A 25,280-nucleotide genomic window follows, 5' to 3' on the forward strand; every position below is an offset into this window, starting at 1 on the left:
ATCGCCAAATCAACATATTAGAATTAGGATCAGAATGATTTCTGACGGATCATGTGTCACTGAAGACTGGAAGATATCACATTTAAAGTCAATTAGAATGAAATTACAGTTTTTACTGTATTTTTGCTCAAATAAATGAAGTCATTCAAAAACAAAAAAATACAAATTTTACCGACCTCAAACCTTTGAATGGAAGTGTGTCTAAAATGTTTAATCTGACCAGCTATGTGAGCATTGATAATCTTGTTAAGGATTCTTAATCTTGTCAAAACTTATTCTGAATGGTTTATTACTATTTGGTCTAGTGTAATAAAATGAGGCAGAACAATATGTACAGTATTTTTTTTAATACATATTTATGTTTAATACATGCTTTAATACATGTTTACACATTTTTGAATGTTTCAAAATTTGACAAAATATGTGAAAAAGAATAAACTTTGACGAGATAAAATTATATATATATATATATATATATATATATATATATATAAAGCATCATTTTCCGCATCATTACTCCAGCCTTCAGTGTCACATGTAACATCCAGTCTATCACATGATAATTTAATATTCTGAACTAAATAATCTAATATTCTGATTCATTATGAGTGTTGGAAACAGTTCTGCTGTCTAATATATTTGATGAATAAAAAGTTAAAAAGAACTGCATTTATTCAAAAAGAAAAAACGTTTTATCAATTTAACACATCCTTGCTGAATAAAAGTATTGATTTTATTAACAAGAAAAAAATTACTGACCCCAAATTACTGACAAGTAGTGTATATTGTTATTACAAAATATTTATATTTTAAAAACTTTTTTTTTTTTACTTTTTATTCATCAAAGTATCCTAAGAAAGTATCACGTGTTCTGAAAAAATATTAAGCAGCAGAACTGTTTCCAACTTTGACAATGAATCATCATATTAGAATAATTTCTAAAGGATCATGTGATAATGATCCTAAAAATTCAGCTTTGCATCACATAAATAAATGATAATTTAAAGTATAATAAATAAAAAAAACAATTATTTTTTCTGTATTTTTGATCAAATAAATGCAGGCTTCATGAGCAGAAGAAACTTATTTCAAAAACATTAAAAATAGTAATGTTTCCAAACTTTTGGTCTGTACTGTGTATGTATATAAAAATGACAAAATGACAAAATATGGGATTTTTAAATTACATTAAAAAAATGTATTGCAAATATTTTATATAGTTTTATCTAGTTACATTGGACTTGGTGAACACGCTACAGTACACTTAACTAGACTCTAAATCTGTACACCATGACTCCCTAGAAAGCCCTAAACTGTTATAGTTAATAAAGATTTTAAATTATTAGGAGAGGATATGAAATTGGAGTTGGTTCTCCTGTTTTGTTTTATCCATACAGCATCAGCCAGACTTGGGAATAGGAGTGCATTTGATGGACAAGTACACCTTCTACTTACTGGAGTTCCTGGAGGAAGTCCACCCCGCTAGCCAGGCCAACATGAACGATCTGGTAAGAGTGTGTGTGTGTGTGGTGCCTGTTTATAATTCCTCTGGTACGAACTGAACTTAAAAAGCATCCATCACAAAGACGTCCTGTCGCCTCAGATGAAAAGAACAGCCTTAGTGGACCACAGGTCACTTTAAACAGAGTGGCTAATACAGGTGTAGGTCAGACAGCTTTGAAACAGTCAGGAGGGAGACCTTTTCTCTGAAGACCTGGCTGAGCTTGAGTTTCTCTTCCATTCATCTGTGTGGTTGGAGTCCCACCAACTCCCACAATCCATTTTGATCTCTCCTGCCCTCCACATCCTCTCTGCTTGGCACAGTGCTTCCTAGATCAAACGGGTCCAACAACAGCCTCTTTTCTGGTGCTGTTTTGTTCCCCATGCTCTTCTCTCGCTCTCTCTCCATTCTACTGGATTAGCAACGTTATCATTGATTTCCCATGGGAGAAAGAGAGAGGTGTTAATGTTGATGGAAAAGGAGCACTTGAACTCTCATGAATGATCTCTCTTTCACTGTCGTCAGAGAGATTGTGAAATTTCTTTCTGGCTTTCACTGTGCTGCATCAGCTTTGCCATTGCAGGACTAAATTTTAAAGGGTTAGATGTTAAATGTTTATGTTTTTATTATCATTATTATCATTATTATTAATATTATTAAACTGTTGATGTTAATTAGAATTGCTGGATGGTGATGTTTTCATTAAAAGCTGCTTTTTCTTTTCATTAACATTCAAATAGTCAGTAATTTACAAAACTACTTTGTCTTTAATCCAAATGTTGTTGTTTTTTGTTGTCGTTTTTTTTTTAAATTACCATTTAGTTGTTGCTTTTATTCTCAAATGCTTTCATTCATCAAACATTTTCAAACGAGCTCTTCTTGATGTTTTTGATAATTGTATTAAATGATCCTGATTAGGTAGGTTTGTATCATTTTAAAACTGTTTTATATTTCTGTGTTTTCTATTATTTTATATTGCGGTCGTTATTGTTAGCTGATATACGTCTGCACATGTTCCTGTTCAATCAAAAATCTTAGTCCACATTATTGGTCTTATTGTGCATTATTCATATGTTCACTCTATTCCAGAGGGGAAAAATATGTCTCCATTCCCCAGTCATGATCTCAGCTCCCAGCAGGTCAAAAAATGTCCATTCTTTCCGCAATCAACTGCAAACCCGCATTCAAGTCTGGATCCATTCTGATACAGAAAGTCCACTTTTCACAATCCAATCATTTCCCAGTGAATAAAATCAGACATTATTGAATCTCATTCAATGTTCAGTTTTGGAATATTCATTGAAATATATCACATTGGGGAAGAAAAAAAATGAACTGTGAATGCAATTTAATGTCGACCCCCTCCTTCCCCCCACACACACCTCATTCCAGCTGGACAGGATTGGTTCTTAAAATATTGCATCCTGAGGTCATAGTAAAAAGGATGATTTAGAGCGTAGGGTGGATTAAGAGTCAAAAGTCCCAAATTTAGATTTATTAAATGTTTAGATAATGACCTAAACCTAACCGTAACTCTGTACATAAATAAACAAATGTTTAATTGTTTAGGATGGAATGTATGCAACATTTTAATTTCATTGGTTTCATGTTTTTTTGAAAACCTCTATGATCGATCATCCCAGTTTAAACAGCTGTTACTGATTACATTTTCATGTCCATGTTTCATTTTCAAACCGATTTTCATTAATTTTCAGAGTCCGTTTTCATAAGAATTCACAAGTTTAATGACACTTTCCTGCACTTTCCATATCTGGATGTGTGGGAACAGATGTTATTTAAATGGTAATTCTTGTTCTTTTTTCTTTTGTGTTCATTTCTGACAGCTTGCAGTTCTATTAAACTGCAAATCCATTTGGGAATGAATGCGCTCTTAGAACTTGGCAACCCATAATTAATCTCTTTGTTTGTGTGTCTCAGTCTCATTTGACTGATAGTTGTGTGTTTGTTTCAGTTTAAGGTGTGCCCGCAGAGTCAGTGTGTGTCCACTCCGGGTCACCGAACTGACCTGTTCCAGAGGGATCCGGGGAGCGTCCTCATCACTGACTTTTTCGGAAGTGTCCGCAAAGTGGAGATCACCAAGGATACTATCAATCTGACGTCCCCTGTAGAACCGCCAATAAAGAGGCAAGTAAAGAAGCTGTTAGTCTCTAAATGATCTTGAGTTTCCTTGGAAAATGCAGTGAATCTTCTGTAGTAAATTGAGTTAATTAGCCCTTTTGGTGTTTATATATATGTACCATATTTTCCGGACTATAAGTCGCACTTTTTTTTCATAGTTTGGCTGGTCCTGCGACTTATAGTCAGGTGCGACTTATTTATCAAAATTAATTTGACATGAACCCAGAGAAATGAGCCAAGAGAAAACATGGTTCTAAATAAATGCGACTTATAGTCCAGTGCGACTTATATATGTTTTTTCCTCATCATGACGTATTTTTGGACTGATTCGACTTATACTCAGGTGCGACTTATAGTCCGAAAAATACGGTATATATCGCTTTATGGACATTCAATTATGAAAGCCAGTTTCAGCCACAGTATAACAAAAAAATCAATGAATGAATGAATGAAAGTGACTTATCTCACAATTCTGACATTTTTTCTAGCAGTTTTTTCTAGCATCCACTGACGCTCTTTAATCAGCAGCAGTGCTAAATCCGGAAGCGCGTATACTTACTTGCCGGCAACCTGCCAAAATAAAAGCCTGCTGATTTTAAGTTTGGATATGATGAAAACGCTTTTATTTATTTATTTTTAGACGCTATTATCCAAAGCGACTTAAAATTGGGGAATACATAAAGCGATTCTACTTAAAGAGGCAAACAATGTAGTAGGAAATATTAGCATTTTATTTTTAAGTTTATTTACTATAAAATAAATGCATTTGTATTTAATACTAGGACTGCTTTTTATTTGTAATAATATCACACACTATTATTTAGTTTATTTACTATTATTTAATTAAAAAAAATAAAGTGTAATAATATTATAACTATTATTAATTAATTTTTTATAGTTGCCTTTAATGGGTCACGCTATATGCAGTGTGAGGAGTCTCAAGGTTCTCTTATAAGAACCAGGTGGAAAAAAATGATGTGCATCCCTGCTTATAGGCATGCTCTTAAAGGGATGATATTCAAAACGTATGATTTTCTTTCTTCTGTGGAACGTAATATAAAATATTTGGAAGAATTTTGGTAACCAACATTGTATTTTTGGGTGGACTGGCCATTTAATATTTAAGATTGTTTCCACCACTGATTAAAAAAAAAAATAATAAAAATAATTTTGGCTTTTTATCTCACAATTTTTATTTTTATAAATGTATTTTCTCTGAATTGCTAGAAAAAAAAGTCACTTTAATTTATTCATTCATTGATTTTTTTTTTATATTGTGGCTGAAACTGGCTTTCATAATTGAATGTCCCTTTTAATGTGAAAATTTAAAATATATTTAATAATAATATTTATATATTTTCTTTGGTCTGGCTTAATTAATATATATTTTTTAATGAGTGTTTGGCGTTATGAGCGACAGGCCTTATTAACCCGTTTGAAATGTTCCAGAGCAAGCAGTCTAATTTAATGAAGCATTAGAAGCATTGTAGCTGTTTGTATTAGTTATGTTGACTCCTCTAATGACCCACTAATGATTTTGGTTATTGAGAAACCATGGTTATTGAGAAATCTCCCATATTGGGTCACATAGGTTTCCAGTATGATAAATATGACTTTTCTAATAGAAAGATCTGTTAAACCTTCTCTTCAAAACACATTTAGCAGACAGTCCTCGCTATGTGAACTTGAGCGAGCTGAATTATTTAAACACCATTATTCAGAACCTTACTGTGAATAAAGTAGCTACAAAAGGGTCCTTTGGCTTCAGGTCAAAACAAAGTGCTCAAATAAAACAAGAGGGAAATGTCCAAGAGGGCGGAAGACAAAAAGAAGGAAGGCCTAGTCTCAGATGAGATCTGTGCGACTGCAGTTGACCTTTGGTGAAGGGGCTGGAAGAATATCAAATCCAAATAGGAGCAGGAAATTTTTGAGAGCATGACCACAGCTACAGTACTGTAACAAAAGTTACTCCAAATATGTGTGATTTTACATTACAGTCTTATTCAGTTTTGTATTATGTTAAGTTTTGAACATAATTTTTATCCATTTTGAAAAGTGTATGCCAACATGCAAATGGCATGTATGTACATTTTGTAGGAATTTTGGTGGTGGTTGTCTTAGTGAGAAAATAATTCAGTTTGATGGAGTCATTAAATGCATTTTGTGCCAAAGCAATGAGACACAGTTTGACCCGTGAAGACTGCTGTTGAGCTTACTGTGATAAGAGTTTCAAAAAAGTGATCCATGTAATGATAAATGGGTGCTAGAGACTAAAAAACTAACAGCATTGGCAGCATTGTGCCATGAAACATGTAGGCCACAAGATGGCAGTAGTATTTCTTGGTTTACTAATCTGAAAAGAAAATCATATATATATATATATATATATATATATATATATATATATATATATATATATATATATATATATATTACAGGTTTTCTCTGCTGTCAGACTATTCTGTAATGCAGTCAGTGTGTGGATAAGACTAGATAAACACATATTAGATTCCTTAGCATCATTTTGTAGTGAATTAATTTGACTTACTGTAGCTGTATTTGAATAGCAGCATATATCATTAAAATTAAATTAAATTTGGACCTATCTGAATCCTAATTCATCTGAAACTACAGTGCTTTTGACCAGAAAGCCTGCATTACTACATTATTTCATTATTTACTCTTGTCAGGGTTAAAAGTCAGATTATGTAAACAACATTATACCTTTTTTTAATCTTCAAAGATAATTTATAACTAATTAACATGTACAGCTCACTTAGCTAAATCGTTTAAGTCTTCCATGCTTTCTGATTTATTATTATTATTCTTTTTATTAATATTGTTGGTTACTGAAAAAAAAAAAATTTCTAATTGAAAACCAAGTTATACTGAACTATGGACCATGGAAACTTTTTGAATAATAATAATACTATTTCACTGCATTCTGCAGTGTTCACATAAATGAATGAATTATCTTGTTTATTTATTTAAGTCTGCTGCAGGCATACACAATTAGATAAGTGATTACACACGTCCCTTATCATCTTGAAGCTGAATTTCTTGGATCCCCTCCAGTGTCCTTTTTGCATTTATTTTTTTTCTTTTGGCTGGAAGGTGAAAAAAGAATTTTACAAAATTTTCCTAAATCTAATGAAAGTTAGATTCTTAGTTCTTTAGGATAAACCAGTCAAATGAGGCTGTACCTATTGTCTACATCACATGATTAAAGGCATATTGCAGTAATCATTTAGGATTAGGGAATACATTAGGGAACGTATATTCAGTTTCTCCTCAGCAAAGGTAGTTGTTAAGTTAATGTTCGCTCTCAGAAATAAATGTACAAAAGCTGTCAATGGGGTGGTATCCTTTCAAAGGGTACACATTTGTACATTTTAGGTACAAACATGTTCACTTTAATATGTACCTTTAAGGTACAGGACTAATATGGACTCTTTAGGTACAAAGATGTGCCTTTTGAAAAGGTACCACTCCAGTGACAACTTTTGTACCTTTTTCCTGAGAGTGTATGGAGTAGGTTTAAAGGAGTCATATGATGCGATTTAAAATTTTCCTTTCTCTTTGAAGTGTTACACACTGTTTGTGAATTGATTAAATCCCTAAAGTTGCAAAGACTAAAGTTTTCAACTCAAAGAGATATTCTTTATAAAAGTCAAGACTCATCCATGCCCCCCTAATCTGATCTTTAATCACAATTGCAGAACTGGTCATTATAATCCTTAATTATGTCCCCACTGGATGCAACAAATGGCTTGTTTGTAATGGGTTTTATTGTTATTGTCTTGTCGCGCCGGTGTTCTGACTGGGGCATGCATCACAGTATGTTAAGGGGTGTAACATTTCTGTCACACGCTTGAGGCTTGAGGCTAATCACAATACACTGGATAACTGGCCAATCAGAGCACACTTCACTTTTCAAACTGATGAGCTTTGTAAAAATCGAGACCTTTCAGAAAGGAGGGGCATTAGAGGAGAAACAATAATGTACAGTATGTGGAAAATACATTTTATATATATATATATATATATATATATATATATATATATATATATATATATATATATATATATATATATATATAATGACCCTTTTAAGGGATCATCTAAAATAAGGTCATGCGGAATAAGGCATTAAAGAAATGATTCACCCAAAAATAAAAAAAAATACCCCATGATTTACTCACTTTCAAGCCATCCTAGGTGTACATAACTTCATTCTTAAAAAAAAAAAAAAAGTCCTGTCTCTTACAGGTTTTATAATGGCAGTGAATAGTGGTCGAGATTTTAAAGCCCAAAAAAGTGCATCCATCTATCATAAAATGTGCCTCACATGGCTCAAGGGGTTAATAAAGACCATCTGAAGTGAAGCTATGCGTTTGTGTAAGAAAAATATCCATATTTAAACCTTTGTAAACCATAATCCACTGTCATACGCACGTACATGAGAGAGTAGCGCTCCAGCAGATTACGTAGATGTATGTGTAGCGTAAGAAAACAAAATAGACTGGTCACAAATTAGAAGTACAAAATGAGGATTTGTAAAGACAAATGTCGGAGGATTCCAGTATAAACCAAGAGTACAGTAGACTGATTTTCCTTTGCTGTAAACCAAATTTGGTTCTCGTGAGACTTGGCATATTTTCACCAGAGATTGCACTATGCCTACGTCCTAAGTCGTCTACGTCCTAAGTCGTCTGCATTCGTCCGGAATGCCACTCTTGTGAAAATGTGTACAGCAGTTAGCGGAAGCCAGAGATTACGGTTTATAAAGTTTTAAATATGGATATTTTCTTATACAAATAATGGGCAATACCTTGCTTCAGAAATGGGAAAGTAAATCATGAGGTAATTTTCATTTTTGTGTGAACTGTCCCTTTAATATGTACTTTGCAATTATCTAAACAGCCAATATGCTATTATTTTGCATGCTAATAAGCAAATGGTTAATAGTGAGAAATGGTCCTGTACTGAGTGTCTTTCTTCTATTGAGTAAAAAGGAAAATATTCTAAAGAATGATGGGAGCCATTGAATTCCATATTATGGAAAAAAAAAATACTATGTAACTCAGTGATTACCACCAACTATTTACATTCTTCAGAATATTTTCTTTTCTGTTCAACAAAAGCAAATAAATTCACACAGATTTAAAAAAAATTGGCAGGTGAGTATATTGAAATGAAAATTTCCTGAAACTTTTCTGACCTCCAGATCATCCAAGATGTAAATGGTTTTGTTTCTTCATCAGAACAGACTAATTTCATCATCAATTTATTCTCTGCAGTAAATGGGTGCCATCAGAATGAGAGTCCAAACAGCTGATAAAAGCATCACAATAGTTCACAATCATAACAGAAAAAATAGTAAAATAATACTAAATAATGGTGATAGTTTTAGTTTTGTTCTTAATAACTGACATTTCAAGCATACCGAAGTAGGTTAGGTCACCGGTTCATCAGCCTATGCTCTGAACAAGCTGTCAACCAGTGCTAGTTTCTAACAGTGACTGTTGCTTTGGGAAGTGGAAGTATTCTCTCTTTCCCCACGGTCACAGGCTGTCATGACTCACTATACTGGCACATCTGTGGCTGAAACGGCAGCATATGCACCTGAGGGGAGGTCTCTGTCCCCTGTCTCTCGCTGTCTTACAGCTGTCATGCATGGCTGATGTCCCTGCTGTCTTTTACCATCAGACTGCCTTGACAAGGACATGAGTCCAGTCTCGAAGGCCCGGTCACCTTGCTCACTCTGTCTGGGCCTCTGACATTATGGACTAGTTGTGTCACATCTGGAGCAACACTTGTCTGTCATGTGGAAACAACGTGCCCACAAGCCATTAGGGGTGGACAGCTTTCACTTAACCTTCTTTGGTTAACAGCTTTGACTTTCTGTCTTCTATGGAACCCAGATTTCAGGTTTCCAAAGAGTGTCATAACTTGAAAGTTAAAAAAGAAAAAAAAAAGGAAAAGAAGAAAAAATGCATTAAATTGATAAACAGTAAAGCCATTTATAATGTTACAAAAGATTTCTATTTCTAATAAATGCTGTTCATTGAACTTTCTGTTCATCAAAGTATCCTGAAAGCATTTCATAGTTTCCACAAAAAATATTAATCAGCAAAAACTGTTTTCAATATTGATGATAATAAGAGCCATTGTTAATAAATAAGCAACAATAATAATTGATAAGATCTGAACACCAAATCATAATTTTTTATTGATTTCTAAAGGAAAATGTGAAACTAAAGTGATGAAATGGTTGCTGAAAAATCAGCTTTGCATCACAGGAATAAATTAAATTCTGAAATATATACAAATCAAAAACGGTTCTTTTAAATTTTAATTGTAAATTGAAATAATATTTCACAATATTAAAGTTTTACTGTATTTCTGACAAAATAAATCAAGTCTTGTTGAGCATGAGAGTCTTTTCAAAAACATTTGAAATATTTAACAGTTTTGTGTTATTTTGAAATTAACATGAACTAAGATTAATAAATGCTGTAGAAGTATTGTTCATTTTAAGTTCATGTTAACTAGAGTAATTGATTAATGTTAACTATTGAACCTTATTGTAAAGTGTTAATAAAATCTTAATAGATAATTTCAGTCTTTTCCTCACACAAAGCTATTGTATGGCTTCAGATAAATAAAAAAAATGTACAGGTTCACTTCTTATAGTCAAGTCACAATTACACAATTACTATAAGTCACACTTTTTTTTTCATAGTCTGGCTGGTCCTGGGACTTATAGTCAGGTGTGATTTATTTATTAAAATTAATTTGACATGAACAAAGAGAAATTAACCAAGATAAAACATTACCGTCTCCAGCCGCGAGAGGGCGCTCTGTGCTGCTCAGTGCTCCTGTAGCATACACTGAAAACATAGAGCGCCCTCTCGCGGCTGTAGACGGTAATGTTTTCTCTTGGTTGTAAATAAATGCGACTTATAGTCCAGTGCGACTTATATATGTTTTTTTTTTCCTCATCATGACGTATTTTTGGACTGATGCGACTCATAGTCCGAAAAATACGGTATTTACAGTGGATATAGAAAATAATCACCCCAATCAGCCTGAAATGAAGATGGACACAGCATTTGTTTTTTATCCAGGTGCATTTCAGTGCAACTTATAACATTCAAGTGAAAAATATACCAACATGTAAGAAATAAAAAAAAACAGAATCGCTGAGTTGGGAAAATAATCACCCCCTCCTAAAAATGACTTGTAAACTCAGTTAGGTGTATCTAATCACCTTCTCAATGACACACAAAGCCATTTGACTTCCAACTGTGATCATCTGTGTCATTTTGATTGGCTCAGCATGAAAAGAGCTTTCCTGGAGCATTTCAGTCCTTCGTAGTGCAACAAAATATAATTATTATCAAGGGGTGTGATTATTTTCTGTACCCCATTAGGGATGCACCGATACAGATACTGGGCACCTGTTCTCGTACATGCCCTGATACCAAATGCCGATACCACACAGAATGTGGTAAGTGCCACATTCAGACAAAGAAACACAGCCAACAGAACAACAGACAGGAGAATTGAGTTATTATTAACGCATGTATATCTGACATGTGCGAGCTGAGTCGATTGAGCGTGCGGCGGCAGAGATGCTTGAGCTTGTCGAGTGAATACATTTAACCACTGGAAAGTTTGTGGTTTGGTCGGATAGGTAAAAAACAAGTAAGTAAAACAATGCAACAAGTTACTTATAGGTTGGGAGAGGGAGGGAGAGAGAGAGCTTGCGCACTTCTGTTGTGTGATCTTTGATGTTCACTCACTTAGCAAACACATTTAGATTAAAACTAAATTGTAAAAATAAGACCATTTATAGGGACATTCGCTACAAACATAATTTATTTTCAACCTTAGGCATGCATGACTGTCTGGTGAAAGTGAATCTAGCAGGCTGCGTGTAATGCACTAGGCAGTGCGTTATACTTGTCCAGCACCAGTGCAGATACGTACATGCATGATGTTTTGCGCTTTGCTCGCTTGAGTTTTTCTGCATTATATGAGTGGCTTTGGAATATAAATCGCAGCGACTTTCAGATAAAAAAAAAAGCGACTTCTATTTGTGAAAATGTCACAGTTAGAAAATGTATAATGAGTGGTACCCTGCATCATTACAGCAAAGCGCATGATTACAGCACTAAGCCGCTGAAATGGAGCAATGAACCTTGATTATGTGAAATGTTGAAGGCATCTGAATAAATTTTGGTTTGACTGTATCTATTTAATAAATCAATACTCTTTTGGTTTCTTTACCCAATTTTTTCAAAATGTACAAATGCAATAAAAATATTGTTATCTGTACTCTGTATCGGCAAGTACCAGAAATGAAAGTATCGGTATCAGGTGAGTACTGGAAAAAGTTGTATCGGTGTTTCCCTACACTGTATAAAGGGTTTCATATGATACACACAGTTTCAAAGCAACTTCACAGTATAAAAAACAGGAAATTATGGAACCAATTCAGTTTCAGCTGAAAAGCAGCTCTATGGAAGACAATAGTGTCATTCAGCTCAATTTAGTCCAGTGCTGATTCAGTTTAGTTCAGTAACAGGGTCAATGTTGTGAAGAGTTCATCAGAGTTCATCAATCGTGAAACAAGTTCAGTTCAACTATAGTTCAACTACACAAGACAATAGTGTCATTATTGATTTCCAGTCAATTCAGTTGAACCCCCACATCAAATTAGTTAAATAGCAGGTGTACTCTTTCAAATGAAAAAAGGTCCTACTAGATTGGAACAACATGAGGGTGAGAAAATGATGAATATTCATTTTTGGGTGAATTACCCCTTTAGGTTTCCAGCATAGCAGAACATCATGTTCTCTAGTGTGTTTAAAACAACACGGCTCTTATTCTCTCCCTCCATAAGATGTCTCTCTGAGCATGACAGTAGAGGTGTTACAACACTAAATCATTCTAGCCATCCTGTTTTCTGCCTCCTTTCCTCCGCATTCACTGCTGCTTTATCAGAGGGCTTCCATTAGGTAAATTAAGTTTACAGAGGAGGACGGTTTAATAGACTCCCCACTCGTCTTTATAATACATGCCCACTCTTTACCAGACTATATTGTGATTCAGGTTTGCCGAGGGTGATGATGTTGACTGCCTAGCGCAGATCTCAAGTCTCAAAGTAATTAAATGTCAGGTGATGTTACGAGATGAAAAATAAATCAGGAGGTATGGTGTGGGCGTAAAGGAAATGGAAGTGTACTTTCAGTACACACTCACCCTCTCTAGAAACCTTCTGATGGTTTTTCTTATGAATTTACCATAACTCTTAGATTAAAAGTTTATCCTGTATAACAGCTGCGAAATTGCAGTTATGAATGATGAATCATTTTGAGTCTCTTTAAATGGTTTATTTGCTGCATTGAGACATATTTCCTGACTTAGTGGTGTTTGCAAAAGCTGTTCATTTCGTTGACGAATAATTTTTGTCAACTACATTTTTTCCCCACCCAGATCAATAAGACAATAACGAACCGAAACTACTTTTGAATGACAAAAACTATGATGAAAATCTATTGACATTTTTATCAACAAATAAAAAAAAGAGTCAAAAATGTTAGGGAGGGACGATTTGGAAAGGGATTCATTCAGAAGGACTCTACTTCATAGTTATGAGCTAAGATGCGTACATTTGAACTGGCAGGACATAAGCTAAAATACGCTTGCTACATGTCTCATAAAATGGTCAAAAATTCAAATATGTGGGAGTAAGAGAAGAGCAAACATATGGATAAATCTGACGACTCAAGAGAGAACTTAATTCGGTCCAGTTTTCAGGGCGCTGACACTAAAGAATACACACACAGAAAGCGTGTCTCACAGTGTGGGAGTGGCCTCTTTCGTGTCAGATGAATAAAGAATTACAGACAAAATTATGTTGAATTGTCTCTTTTGACAAGTCTTCATGTAAACACAGTTGATAACTTCTTAAGTGAACATGAACAGTAGAGAGAACGTATCAGAACATTGCATCCATTGCAACTGTGCATTCGGTTTAAAGGGACTAATTTAGTTGCAATTGAGTCATTGATGTTAATTAAGCAACAAAAGAAAATCACTCACTGCTCTTGACTTTAGTAGCCGTAAAGATTCATCTAAATTTATTTATAGAAATAAAAACAGGTGCAGGTCAATAAATTGGAATGTCCTGGAAAAGTTCATTTCAGTAATTCAACTCAATTTGTGAAACTATGTACTAAATAAATTCAGTACACACATTTAAGTCTTTGGTTATTTTAATTGTGATGATTTTGGCTCACCTTTAACAAAACCCCACCAATTCAACCCCTAATTTGTTCAATCTCAACAAATTAGAATACTTCATAAGAACAATAAAAAAAAATGTGTTAGTGAATTGTTGGCCTTCTAGAAAAGTATGTTCATTTACTGCATGTACTCAATACTTGGTACGGGCTCCTTTTGCATTAATTACTCCCTCAATTCGGCGTGGCATGGATGTGATCAGTTTGTGGCACTGCTGAGGTAGTATGGAAGTCAAGGTTTCTTTGACAGTGGCCTTTAGCTCATCTGCATTGTTTGGTCTCTTGTTTCTCATCTTCCTCTTGACAATAGCCCATAGATTCTCTATGGGGTTCAGGTCTGGTGAGTTTGCTGGCCAGTCAAGCACACCAACATCATGGTCATTTAACCAACTTTTGGTGCTTTTGGCAGTGTGGGCAGGTGCCAAATCCTGCTGGAAAATAAAATCAGCATACTCAAAAAGCTGGTCAGCAGAAGGAAGCATGAAGTGCTCCAAGATTTCTTGGTAAACGGGTGTTGTGGCTTGCATGGACCAACACCAGCAGATGACATTGCACCACAAATCATCACAGACTGTGTAAACTTAACTTTAAGCAACTTGTACTATGAGCTTCCTCCACCCTTCCTCCAGACTCTAGGACCTTGGTTTCCAAATGAAATACAAAACTTGCTCTCATCTGAAAAGAGGACTTTGGACCACCGGGCAACATCCAGTTCTTCTTCTCCTTAGCCCAGGTAAGACGCCTCTGACATTGTCTGTGGTTCAGGAGTGGCTTAACAAGAGGAATACGACAACTGTAGACCAATTCCTTGACACATCTGTATGCCTTGACCCCAGCTTCAGTCCATTCCTTGTGAAGTTCACTCAAATTCTTTCATCAATTTTGCTTGACAATCCTCATAAGGCTGCGGTTCTCTCGGTTGGTTGTGCATCTTTTTCTTCTACACTTTTACTTCCACTCAACTTTCTGTTAACATGCTTGGATACAGGACTCTTTGAACAGCCAGCTTCTTTGGCAATGAATGTTTATGGCGTGTCCTCCTTGTGAAGGGTGTCAGTGATTGTCTTCTGGACAACTGCCAGATCAGCAGTCTTCCCCATGATTGTGTTGCCTACTGAACCAAACTGAGAGACCATTATGAAGGCTCAGGAAACCTTTGTAGGTGTTTTGAGTTGATTAGCTGATTGGCATGCCGTCATATTCTAATTTTTTGAGATAGTGAATTGTTGGGTTTTAGTTTAATGTGAGCCAAAATCATCACAATTAAAAGAACCGAAGACTTAAACTACTTCAGTCTGTGTGCACTGAATTTATTTAATACACAAGTTTCACAATTTGAGTTGATTTACTGAAATAAATGAACTTTTGCGCAACATTCTAATTTACTGAGATGCGCCTGTATGTCTGCTTTAAAGAATAAAGAATATGGAAAAAGTTGCTATAAAGAATGCATGAATAGTCTATATAACCATTGGTATTTCATTAATAAGACCATGTTCTTGTTCTTAATGAGAAGTGGTTTTATTTAATTTTAACATAAAGGCATGTTGTGTGTCACTGCAGTTAAATCAGTGTCTATCATGATAAAACCTTAACATGAAACATATATCATGAGTTCAGAAATTTTAGAGAAATGCTTAATAAATGCACTACACTACACATTCGATTTTAGCCGACTGAATTTACTGTAGATTTAGTCTACTAAATTCTACAGTACAGTACTACATCTGCCATGCTGTTACACATCACATGACCTACCAGTGTAGGGGTGAAACGATTCCTCGAGTAACTCGATTACAAAAAATGATCAAGGCAAATTCCTCTGCCTCGAAGCCTCTTTTAATTTATTTTAAATCTCACATCAGGTTCTTTGGCAATGATTTTTTTAATGTGACAACGCGTTTACATCACTCACAAAGCGGAAGGAGACACAAGCTCTGCGTCCGAAGTTGCATACTGCAAGGAATCAGCAGTGTTTTGATTTGAGGGCGCGGGCAAACGTAAAGAGAACGTCGTGGCGTGTGTCCATTGCAAGATAGAGCTGGCATACCACAGCTAGGGCCTTATGATTTCCGCGATGCAGAAAACGCGGAGGGAATCGCGGAATCCAGTCATAAAAATGGAATTTACAGTTTAACGCGGAATGGCAAGGAATTTGCCTAATTTTGAATGAATTCATCAAAAATAGCTCATTGCATTTACATCAAATCATGATATGGACTAATATCTGTAAATATTAAGCCGGATTAGTCCGTTTAAATATGAATCCTGCATGTTATGTGTGTCTCTGTTAATGAATGGAGGCGCGTCACATGTAAACATCTCCAGAACTGCTCTGACAGTCCCTTCATGAGCATTTGAAAGGCACGCCAACCCTTCAAAATAAAAGTCCGGTTAAAGACTGTTGTTCAGCAGAATGTACATAGCCTACTACTAAAAAAAAAAAAATCTTCCTTTTTTTTTTTTTTAAGTTTTAATCACACAACATTTCTTCCATGTTTTATTTTTTATAGTAAATCCCCTTTTTTTTACCAAAAAGTTAAGTAAATTTTAAATAATTAAAAGATAAATTAATGTTTTATGTGTTTAATGTGCGTCTCAAAAAATGCTTTATTTAAAACCCCAACTGAATGGCACTTAAATGTACTTAATTCATCTGTCAACTTTATTGTCATTGTTCACAGTACAAGTAAAGACAGAGAAACAATGGGTAATAATTAAATGCTTATTTTTGATGTATGCATTGCATTCTATACATTTAAAAAAAAAAAAAAAAAAATGAAAAAGTTTTTCATTTTAAGAGACCCAGGAGTCTTATTTTCTCTTGCATAATTAATATTGCACTTTAATTAAGCAAAAACTAATTTGATCTGATTACTCGATTAATCGATGGAATTTTTGGTAGAATACTCGATTACTAAAATATTTGATAGCTACAGCCCTATACCAGTGTCAGTTGTGTCAATTCACTGTTATTCAAAAAACCTCTGCCGTGGCCTCATGGGATAGTAAAGTGTCCATCGCATGTGCACTTCAAAATCCAGGTGGAAGTAGTAGGTCATCCCGCTATTTGTTTTCCAATACTATAAATTCGGTAATTTAGTAAAATAGTAATTTTCGCTCACACAGGCCAAAAACATATGTGCTTGTTGGCCGAGGACTGTAGTCTTTGCGGTATGTTAAAGCACAACCTTCTGACCAAAAGGCAGGCAATGTGAGGTGATGTTCTTTTTTTATCTGTTTGATGTGTCTGGGCCTTTATGCAAATGCAGTGTAATGTAGCAACAACCAATGGAAGTATCACAGTCGGATAATGGAGTCAAGTAGCAAACCAACGGATCACCTCCAGTGATGTTAATTGGTGTCTGTGTAATTAGGCTTAAGTATTAAATTTTGTTGCATTACTTTTCCTGTGTCATTTGTATTACATACATGAATTGAACCTTGAACTGTGCAGCTTGTAGAGGAGATTCTCAACAAAGATTTGAAGGCTGATTCTGAGATATTGGGATTTACATTTACATTTATTCATTTAGCTGGCGCTTTTATCCAAAGCGACTTACATTTGCTATATATGTTAGAGGTCGCACGCCTCTGGAGCAACTAGGGGTTAAGTGTCTTGTTCAGGGACACATTGGTGTCTCACAGTGGTTTCGAACTGGGTCTCTCACACCAAAGGCATGTGTCTTATCCACTGCGCTAACACCACCCCATATGAGATGCATATAAATCATGGGATCAGATTATTATATAAAAAGGTGTGCTCTTTTGACTTTGCCAAGAAAGTACAAAACAACCAACAAAAATATCCCATCTGCCACATAGCAGCAATGATACAACCAATTCAGAACATATTAGCAAGCTCATTGCTGGCAATGTGGAGTTTTGTGGAGAGTGCGATTTCTTCTGAAAACGTTAATAAAAAAATTTAGTTTGTTACTACTTGTCAGTATGAAACAGTGAAAAACGATTTGTTTCATTGCTACTGCAGTGTTTTCATTGCTGTTCCATTGCTCGAGTGCAGATTTTGTAGCCGACAGTAAATAATCTAGTTGTGTTCTTGTTGCTTTTCCGTTTTGCAGTAATTCAAGTCTAGCAGTCTAGCCATTTGAACTGAAACCAATGCTATACATGGCTAGACTGACAGGCCATTTTGTCAGCTAACAGAACAAGCCTCATCCCCTCGGCCGTGAATTGGCTGTGCAGGCCACTTATTGAAATACAGGAATGTTTTGTCATGTGAAATGCTGTGCCCAACTATAGATTACCAATTGCCTCCGGTCTCAAACACATAGCTGTGCTACAGTCGTTTTGTTAACCTCCAGTATTATTCTTCAGGCAAACACTTTTCAGTTTGTTTGCTGTTTGTTCAGTGAATTGCAAAGACACCTCTAAAATTACCTGTCAATCACCACCACCACGTCACCCAATGAATATTTAAACTGCTTGATTCATTTTATTTGTCCTACAAGCTGTGTAATAGTGTTGCTCCAGCTAACTCTGGATGCATGTATTCCTTGAGCGAAATATACAGATACATTTCATACAGCTCTACCATTTCCTCTTTTCGTCAAGGAAATCGAGGAAAATTGTTTTTGTTTTGATACCTTCCACTCCCGATCACACTCGATCTCAGTCAGTTATTGTGCGGTATTGAGAGCTGCATACTGAATTTATTTTCAGCAGCCTCTCATGTATGAAGTCCCTGACAGACGGGCTGAAGCCGACTCTTTTTGTCTTTTCCTGAGCTTTACTGGTCTACATGAGGGCCAAAGGGGCCATGAGGGGGATGGCTGCACGTTGGCTTCTTCTGCCCACTGCATAGTATTGTAGCTAGATTAGAAGGTGCTTCAATGTTACAGAATACATAACAAGTAATTTTTTTTGTTTTCACCTTAGGCAAAATTTGATAACATTACATTTAAAATGACCTGATTTGTCTGCTGTAAAGACTGTTATCTCTTCATGTTTTTTTTTTCCTCAGGTCCGTAAGCAGTGATATACAAATCGAATCGTTGACATATGCGGATCAACTCCCAGTGGCTGAAATTATTCATCAGGTAAGACCAGTTCAATGTTGCTGGAAAGTGTAAATAAGGAAATGTTCGGAAAACAGCAGGCTGAGGGTTTAACAGCTTTCTTACTGAAACCCATTACCAGCTGAACTATGTATTTGATTCAAAGGAGGTGCACCAATTTGCACTGTTGTACTGCAAAGATTCATGTAGCATCATAGAGGAAACATTTAGGGCTTGTACAAATAAGACCTGAAAATTCGCTTCTTTAAAAAGAAAAAGAAATGAAATATTGGGTTCATCCAATCATGAGATATAGAGAGGAAGGAGAGTTCCCCCTCAGGAGCATTCAGAGTTTACTTCAGGATGTCAGTGGCTCAGTTTGATGTTTTTGCTAGCGATACTAGAGCCACATATTAAAAAGAAGACCATCAATTTCTGTGAGCACAATGTGCAAGGATCTATGTACAGTGCTTTGTGCTGCGAGACGAAGTGGATCAACTTAAAAATTGCCATTCTGGATTTTGGCGTTTGCTTGTACGGTGGCTCTGAACTGCCAAAACACCGCTCAAAATGCCTGCTACGAATGTGAAAAACGGAATCGAACCCGATCCCAATTTTTTTATGATGGACGAATATTTTGGAGGCAGTGTGTAAATGTGATTGACATAACATGAGGCCGTATTTATTTTTTTATGTTTGAAAATTTAGGACAAAACTTTCGGACTCGGTGTGCAATGACTTTGAGACTTTTAAACAATGACAGCAATTCACCGTAATTGGTAACAGTCAGCTGTGTGTTGTACAGCTCTCAAAGCAGTGGAAACATGGGATCTGAGACAGGGTCAGGGTGATCAAGGTTTGTTAATGACCAGAGTTCAATCATTATTCCTGAGCACCTTTCATTTGGACAGATGTTTATGCCGTGAATTGTTTTGGTGTGTAACTGTTAAAATCCACATAAGAACAATTATTATTATACTGTAACATGCCCTGAACAAATGACTCACCTAAGTAACAGTTTTTCACTTTTTTTCATTGACATTTTTTCATTAAATTACTTTTTGTTGTCGTTGTTGTTCTTGTTGCTGTTAAATAAAACTAATCGGAAGATTGAAATAATAGTGATAACTTGTTTTACTGTAGTCAGTCATTTATACAAACCTGCAGTACTTAATTTGTAAAATAATCCAAATGAAACTTTCTTTTTTTGTATGAATGTATATTTACATCACTTTATTTTTGTGTTATTGTACCTTTGCATTACATTACAGGAAACTACAGCTGCAATGTGGTTTCTAATAAGAGCTTTGAAGGGAATGAGTGTAATTTTGACTTCTGCTGCCATAATCTCTCTCTTTCTCTCTCTCTCTCTCTCTCTCTCTCTCTCTCTCTCTCTTTCTCTTTCTCTCTCTTTCTCTCTCTCTCTCTATATATATATATATATATTAGAGAGGAATGGAAATGAAAATATGGGTCTAGCAAATATGAATGCAAAAATGATATTTGCTGTGCTCTGCCTACTATACTGTAGTTAACTTTTGAGAGTTATTTGCATAGAACATAAGATTTATTTTATCACCGTATTCTTGTTCTGGCATTTGTTTAATGTTTCTGGCCTTAGAGAGGTTTCAAATTAATTTCCAGCATTTACATACCAGCCCAAATCCTTGCAAACTACCTCGGAATGAACCAAATGTTAGAGGTGGACACTGACTCCTAAATTTCTGCGTAAATCTAAGACATATTTCAGTATTTCTTTTATATTCCTGAATATTTTCCTGAATGTGATCCAGGGATTGTCATATCCAAATGTGGCTGAAGGAACACCTGTCACTTTTTGATACAGTGATTTTGCTGTCCAAACCCCAGTGGGTTTAAGAAATCATCTGGAGGACTACAGGATATTGCTATGGATTCAGGGCTGCCATGATTGATGATATCGAACTGTCACAACAGAGATTTGCTAATGATGTTCATAAATATGTGAATGCTCTATTCAGGGGGGTAATGCAGGCGATATGGAACTGGAGGAGTCGTTCCTCTAGCATTCGTTCAGTCTGGAATCTGATGATTGGACATTCCCTCCCACTGCGTGCTGGACTCATGCAGACTACATCAGAACCTTTGATCTCTCTATATCCATCTCGTTCTTTCTCTTCATCAATTTCTGTTAGCGAGAATGTTGAGCTGAGAGTCTCTTTACTGATTCCTTTATTAAAATATGACTTCTGGACAAAATGTCCAAGCATTTGAAATGATTCCATCTGAAGATCAAACGTAATGATCTCATGTGACCTACTGTTGAAATATATATATATGTGTGTGTGTGTGTGTGTGTGTGTGTGTATTTAATCAGTAGGTTCATATGAGATCATTGCTTTTGGTCTTCAGATGGGATAATTTCAAATGCTTGGACATTTTGTCCAGAAGTCATATTTTAATAAAGGAATTGCGTTTGGTTATTTGCCATTCCCATTATGTTCAAACACTTATATTTTCTCTGCTTGCTTTTAACCCAAATCCACAGTATTCTTATCAGGCAGACAAAAAGCTGTGCAGGTGTGATTTTGGCCCATGGCAGATTTGCTTCAGTCGGATGTTTACTGTCTGCCACAATTTTCAAATAGTGCAGCAGATTCTTGAACTGGGGAAGCAATTTAGTCCTTCATATGGTGCTATGTATTATGAGTTGCCAGATATAGTACAATTCAAACTATATTTAAATGTAAAATTTATAAAATTTAAACTAAATTAAAAAAGTTCTGGGCCAGTTCTGCTCTGTCATTAGTGATTCTGGCTAAGGTAAACCTCACTATGCTCATGCACCTAACACAGTGTTGTAACCAGGCATGATGCAACATAAGCTACTTTTTGTCCTATCCAGCTGCAACCGTGAGAAACAGCAAGTAACAGGACATTTTGTTACTTCGTTTCTGTGGTGTTGTGCTGAGTACACCTTTACAAAAGAACTACATGATTTTCATGAATTTTTAACATGAAAATGACACTTGTATGAGCAGGGGCGCTGCTAAGTATTTTGGGCCCCATGAAAAGAATCTTGACAGGGCCCCCAACACAGCTGAGAGTTTTTTTCATATTAATTTACATAAAATAATGCGCTTTTATGGTATTTTGACTATCATTCTCATATATTTAAGTCAATCAGACAATTTAACTCCATCCCATGTTCACACCCGTATTTTTTCCTCTGCAATACTGCACTACTTCAGTACTGTATAATGTATATACTGTGCATAGCTGTACATGTGTCATATAGTGTATTCACATATATTTATATTTGTATGAATGTACTGTACATATTTGTACTGTACACTGGCAATGACAATAAAGTAAATCTAATCTAACCTAATATTTTTAACATGACAGTTGAAATGTAACGGAAACACTGAGCACTCTTAATACAAAGAAATGTATTTATATTTATTTGCTTCAACACTGATACTGAAATTTCAAAATAAAACTCTTCAATTTAAAAAAACGTCTGACCTTTTCAGCAGCAAAATCATTAAATCATGCCAACTCAGTTGCTCTCAATGGAAAGCATTGCAAGACTGCAAAGCCTTTCTTGAGACATTGTAGACCTCAAGTAGTAATACTCCACATCATCTTCAAGAGATGCACTGAAACCTCACAAACAGCTGATAGTAGTTTGTACAGTAGCTGGCAGAGGATTTTTATCAGAGTTCATGAAGTTAGACTGCTTGCAAGACGGGTGCAACAGCGTGGACCGCAGCAGGGTGCTAAAAGTGGGCGCCGCCTCGTACAAAGATGCCGACACCGGCTGCATGTGAGGTAAAGCCGTACACTCGCTGCACCCTGCTCTATCGAAACGTGCTAACTTATCGAAAAATGCTACCGTAGAGACCCAGGGCCTCATGTACAAAGCGTGCGTATGCACAGAAAAGTGCCGTAGGCTACGATCATTGTCACGGGCAGTCCACTAACAATTTAGGCCTAATTACAAACCCACCTTTTCTTGTGAAATATTAGGTAACATACTGTCAACTCTTTGCCTCTTTCACTTCTCTTATTTTTTTCTCTTTCCGTTTTTGACTTTCAGATTTTTGAGGAATTTTCACATCCTCTGTCAAGTTGAATCTGCCGGCGCTATAAGTGAAGTAAAGCTGTTTGTGTTGCCTTGGTTACTGGATACAATTTGGGCGGACTGAACCATTATATGATAATCGAGAGGGGTGAGGGGCCCACGGACGTTTGTGTTTCCTAAAAAAATAAATTTTTTGTCACCAGGAAACAGCAAATAAAATAATTGAAAGTTAATAATTTTTACTATCAATTTTTTTTTTTTTTTAGCACCACAATTTTATTGGGGGCTTCTCTGGGCCCCCTCTTAGTCATGGGCCCCGAGAATCGTCATCGTTTACCCCCCCTTTACAGCGCCCCAGTGTATGAGTACTGTGAAATGTACATCTTAAAATAACACATGGATTTGGTGGAAAACATGGTAAATCAATGAATGTGCTGTTTTTATAAGGAGACTCACTCAAAATCATGACCCACAATTGAATATTAAACATTAAATATTTTTTGATTGGCTGTCATTTTGTCAACATTTACATTGTTGCAGATAAGACATGATATCTGTCATTAACTTAGAAGTTTTAGTCTAAGCCATTAATAGGGATCAGGAAGTCATAGAGACTCTATGAAAGCAGAATTTAATGCAAATGTGCTGTGGTGTGATGCAGGGACTGTTTTGTGAAAGAATGTAATGCTCAAAAAATAAGCATGTGGTTTTCAGGTCAGATTCTCTTGTGGCCACGTGTCACAGATAATGAAGGTGTTTTTCTTGCTCTGTTTCAGAGAGAAAGTGTTTTAGTGTTTTAGGAGTATGCTGGATGGACATATTTTTCATCAAGCCAAAGACTCGTTACTTCGTGTCACGTGGTATAAAGACTTTCAAGAGCCCTTGAAAGTTTATTCATCCACTAATGGGTAGTGTTACCTTTAAACAGTATTGTTGAATTTTACTAATTCTAAACATAATATAACAATACTTTTTTTCTCTCTCACTATGACTACTTTAAATGGGGATGTTTTTTTCAGTTATATTTGTAAATAATTATAAAACAATTACTTATTTGAAAAAAAAAAAGTTATTGGCTAATGTAAATTTAGAAACACGAGACACTGCAGGTGAATAGGGCAAAAAAATAAATAACTAATAGTTATCACCTTACTTAACCAGTTGATTGATTACATTGATTATTGTAAACATTTTTTGTATTACAAGTTTTAAAAAATGTTATGTTTAAATATGCAAATGAGGCATTATTTAATGAAATATGTGCTAATTAGCATAAATGTCTAGTACAAAAATCTGAACACTAGATGAAGTCAGTTTCAAAAATTTTGTTTAATTTTTATTGACATATTAGAGTCAAATGTTTTTACAGAGGGAATTCTGGTTATCTTTTTTTGTCACTCCATAATTCAGAAAATACTTTGAACAGCCAGAAAACAAAATATTTTCACAATTTTGGGGGGAATAAAATGTTGTATATAATCAAGGAAAATATATATTAACAAATCCCTCAGTGAAAACCTTCAGAATATAGACAGGAATAAAAATGTCAAGTTTGGTGTGTGTAAGTGCTACTTTAGTGGAGATTTATGGGTCAGTGTTGAAGAAAAAACTCATTTTGAGAAAACGGCCTTTAAAAATATGTATTGTAATTGAAATCTATTGACACAAACAGATAAAGTGCTATAAAAGAAACTCTTAACAGTGTCTGTTTTCCTTCCACTAGTTTGAAAAAGCACTTTATGAAAAACCAAAAAGCCCAAAATCTCAAAATTGACAGATGCTTGAAAAAACAAGTGTTTTTGCCTGCAGTGTCTCACCTTAATTACTGCAATTTAAAACGTTATTTAATTTCTTTAATTGGTATTTCTAATCATGCTTTCTGCTGGCCAAAGGGATATTGTTTTGTACTTTCCCTGATCAGTTATTCATCACATTTTGTGTAGACTGAAATGGAAATAATTTTTCTAACCTAGAAAAATCAGAACTGATTTCAATGTTTGATGCAGTGTAGCTATAGATCAGTTAAAATGTGATGTCTGATACTTCAAAGTAATTCTCTGCAAGCCACATCGTTTTAAAGCTTTCCTATATTAGTTTAAGATCGCTACTTAGATAAAAAAAAAAAAAAAAAAATTACGTTTAATGATCAAGGTTCAGTTAAATAACTCTTAAGACGGACACATTTCACCAGACATAGTTCATTTAAGTAATTTTCATTGTTTCTGCTTTTTTTGTTTTGTTTT

At 35.2% G+C, this 25,280-nt stretch overlaps 1 protein-coding gene across 1 annotated transcript in view; it reads left to right on the forward strand.

The window, feature by feature from the left end:
* LOC128025942 (GPI-anchor transamidase) overlaps positions 1-25,280 on the forward strand; it is a 39,737-nt gene that overhangs the window by 7,215 nt on the left and 7,242 nt on the right. The window contains exons 8-10 of the mRNA XM_052612578.1: positions 1,398-1,508; positions 3,474-3,646; positions 18,938-19,013. Coding sequence (XP_052468538.1) covers positions 1,398-1,508; positions 3,474-3,646; positions 18,938-19,013 — 360 coding nt within the window. The remainder of the gene's footprint in view (positions 1-1,397; positions 1,509-3,473; positions 3,647-18,937; positions 19,014-25,280) is intronic.

This window comes from Carassius gibelio, chromosome A2 (genome assembly GCF_023724105.1).
Source record: "Carassius gibelio isolate Cgi1373 ecotype wild population from Czech Republic chromosome A2, carGib1.2-hapl.c, whole genome shotgun sequence".
NCBI classification, from domain to species: Eukaryota; Metazoa; Chordata; class Actinopteri; order Cypriniformes; family Cyprinidae; genus Carassius; species Carassius gibelio.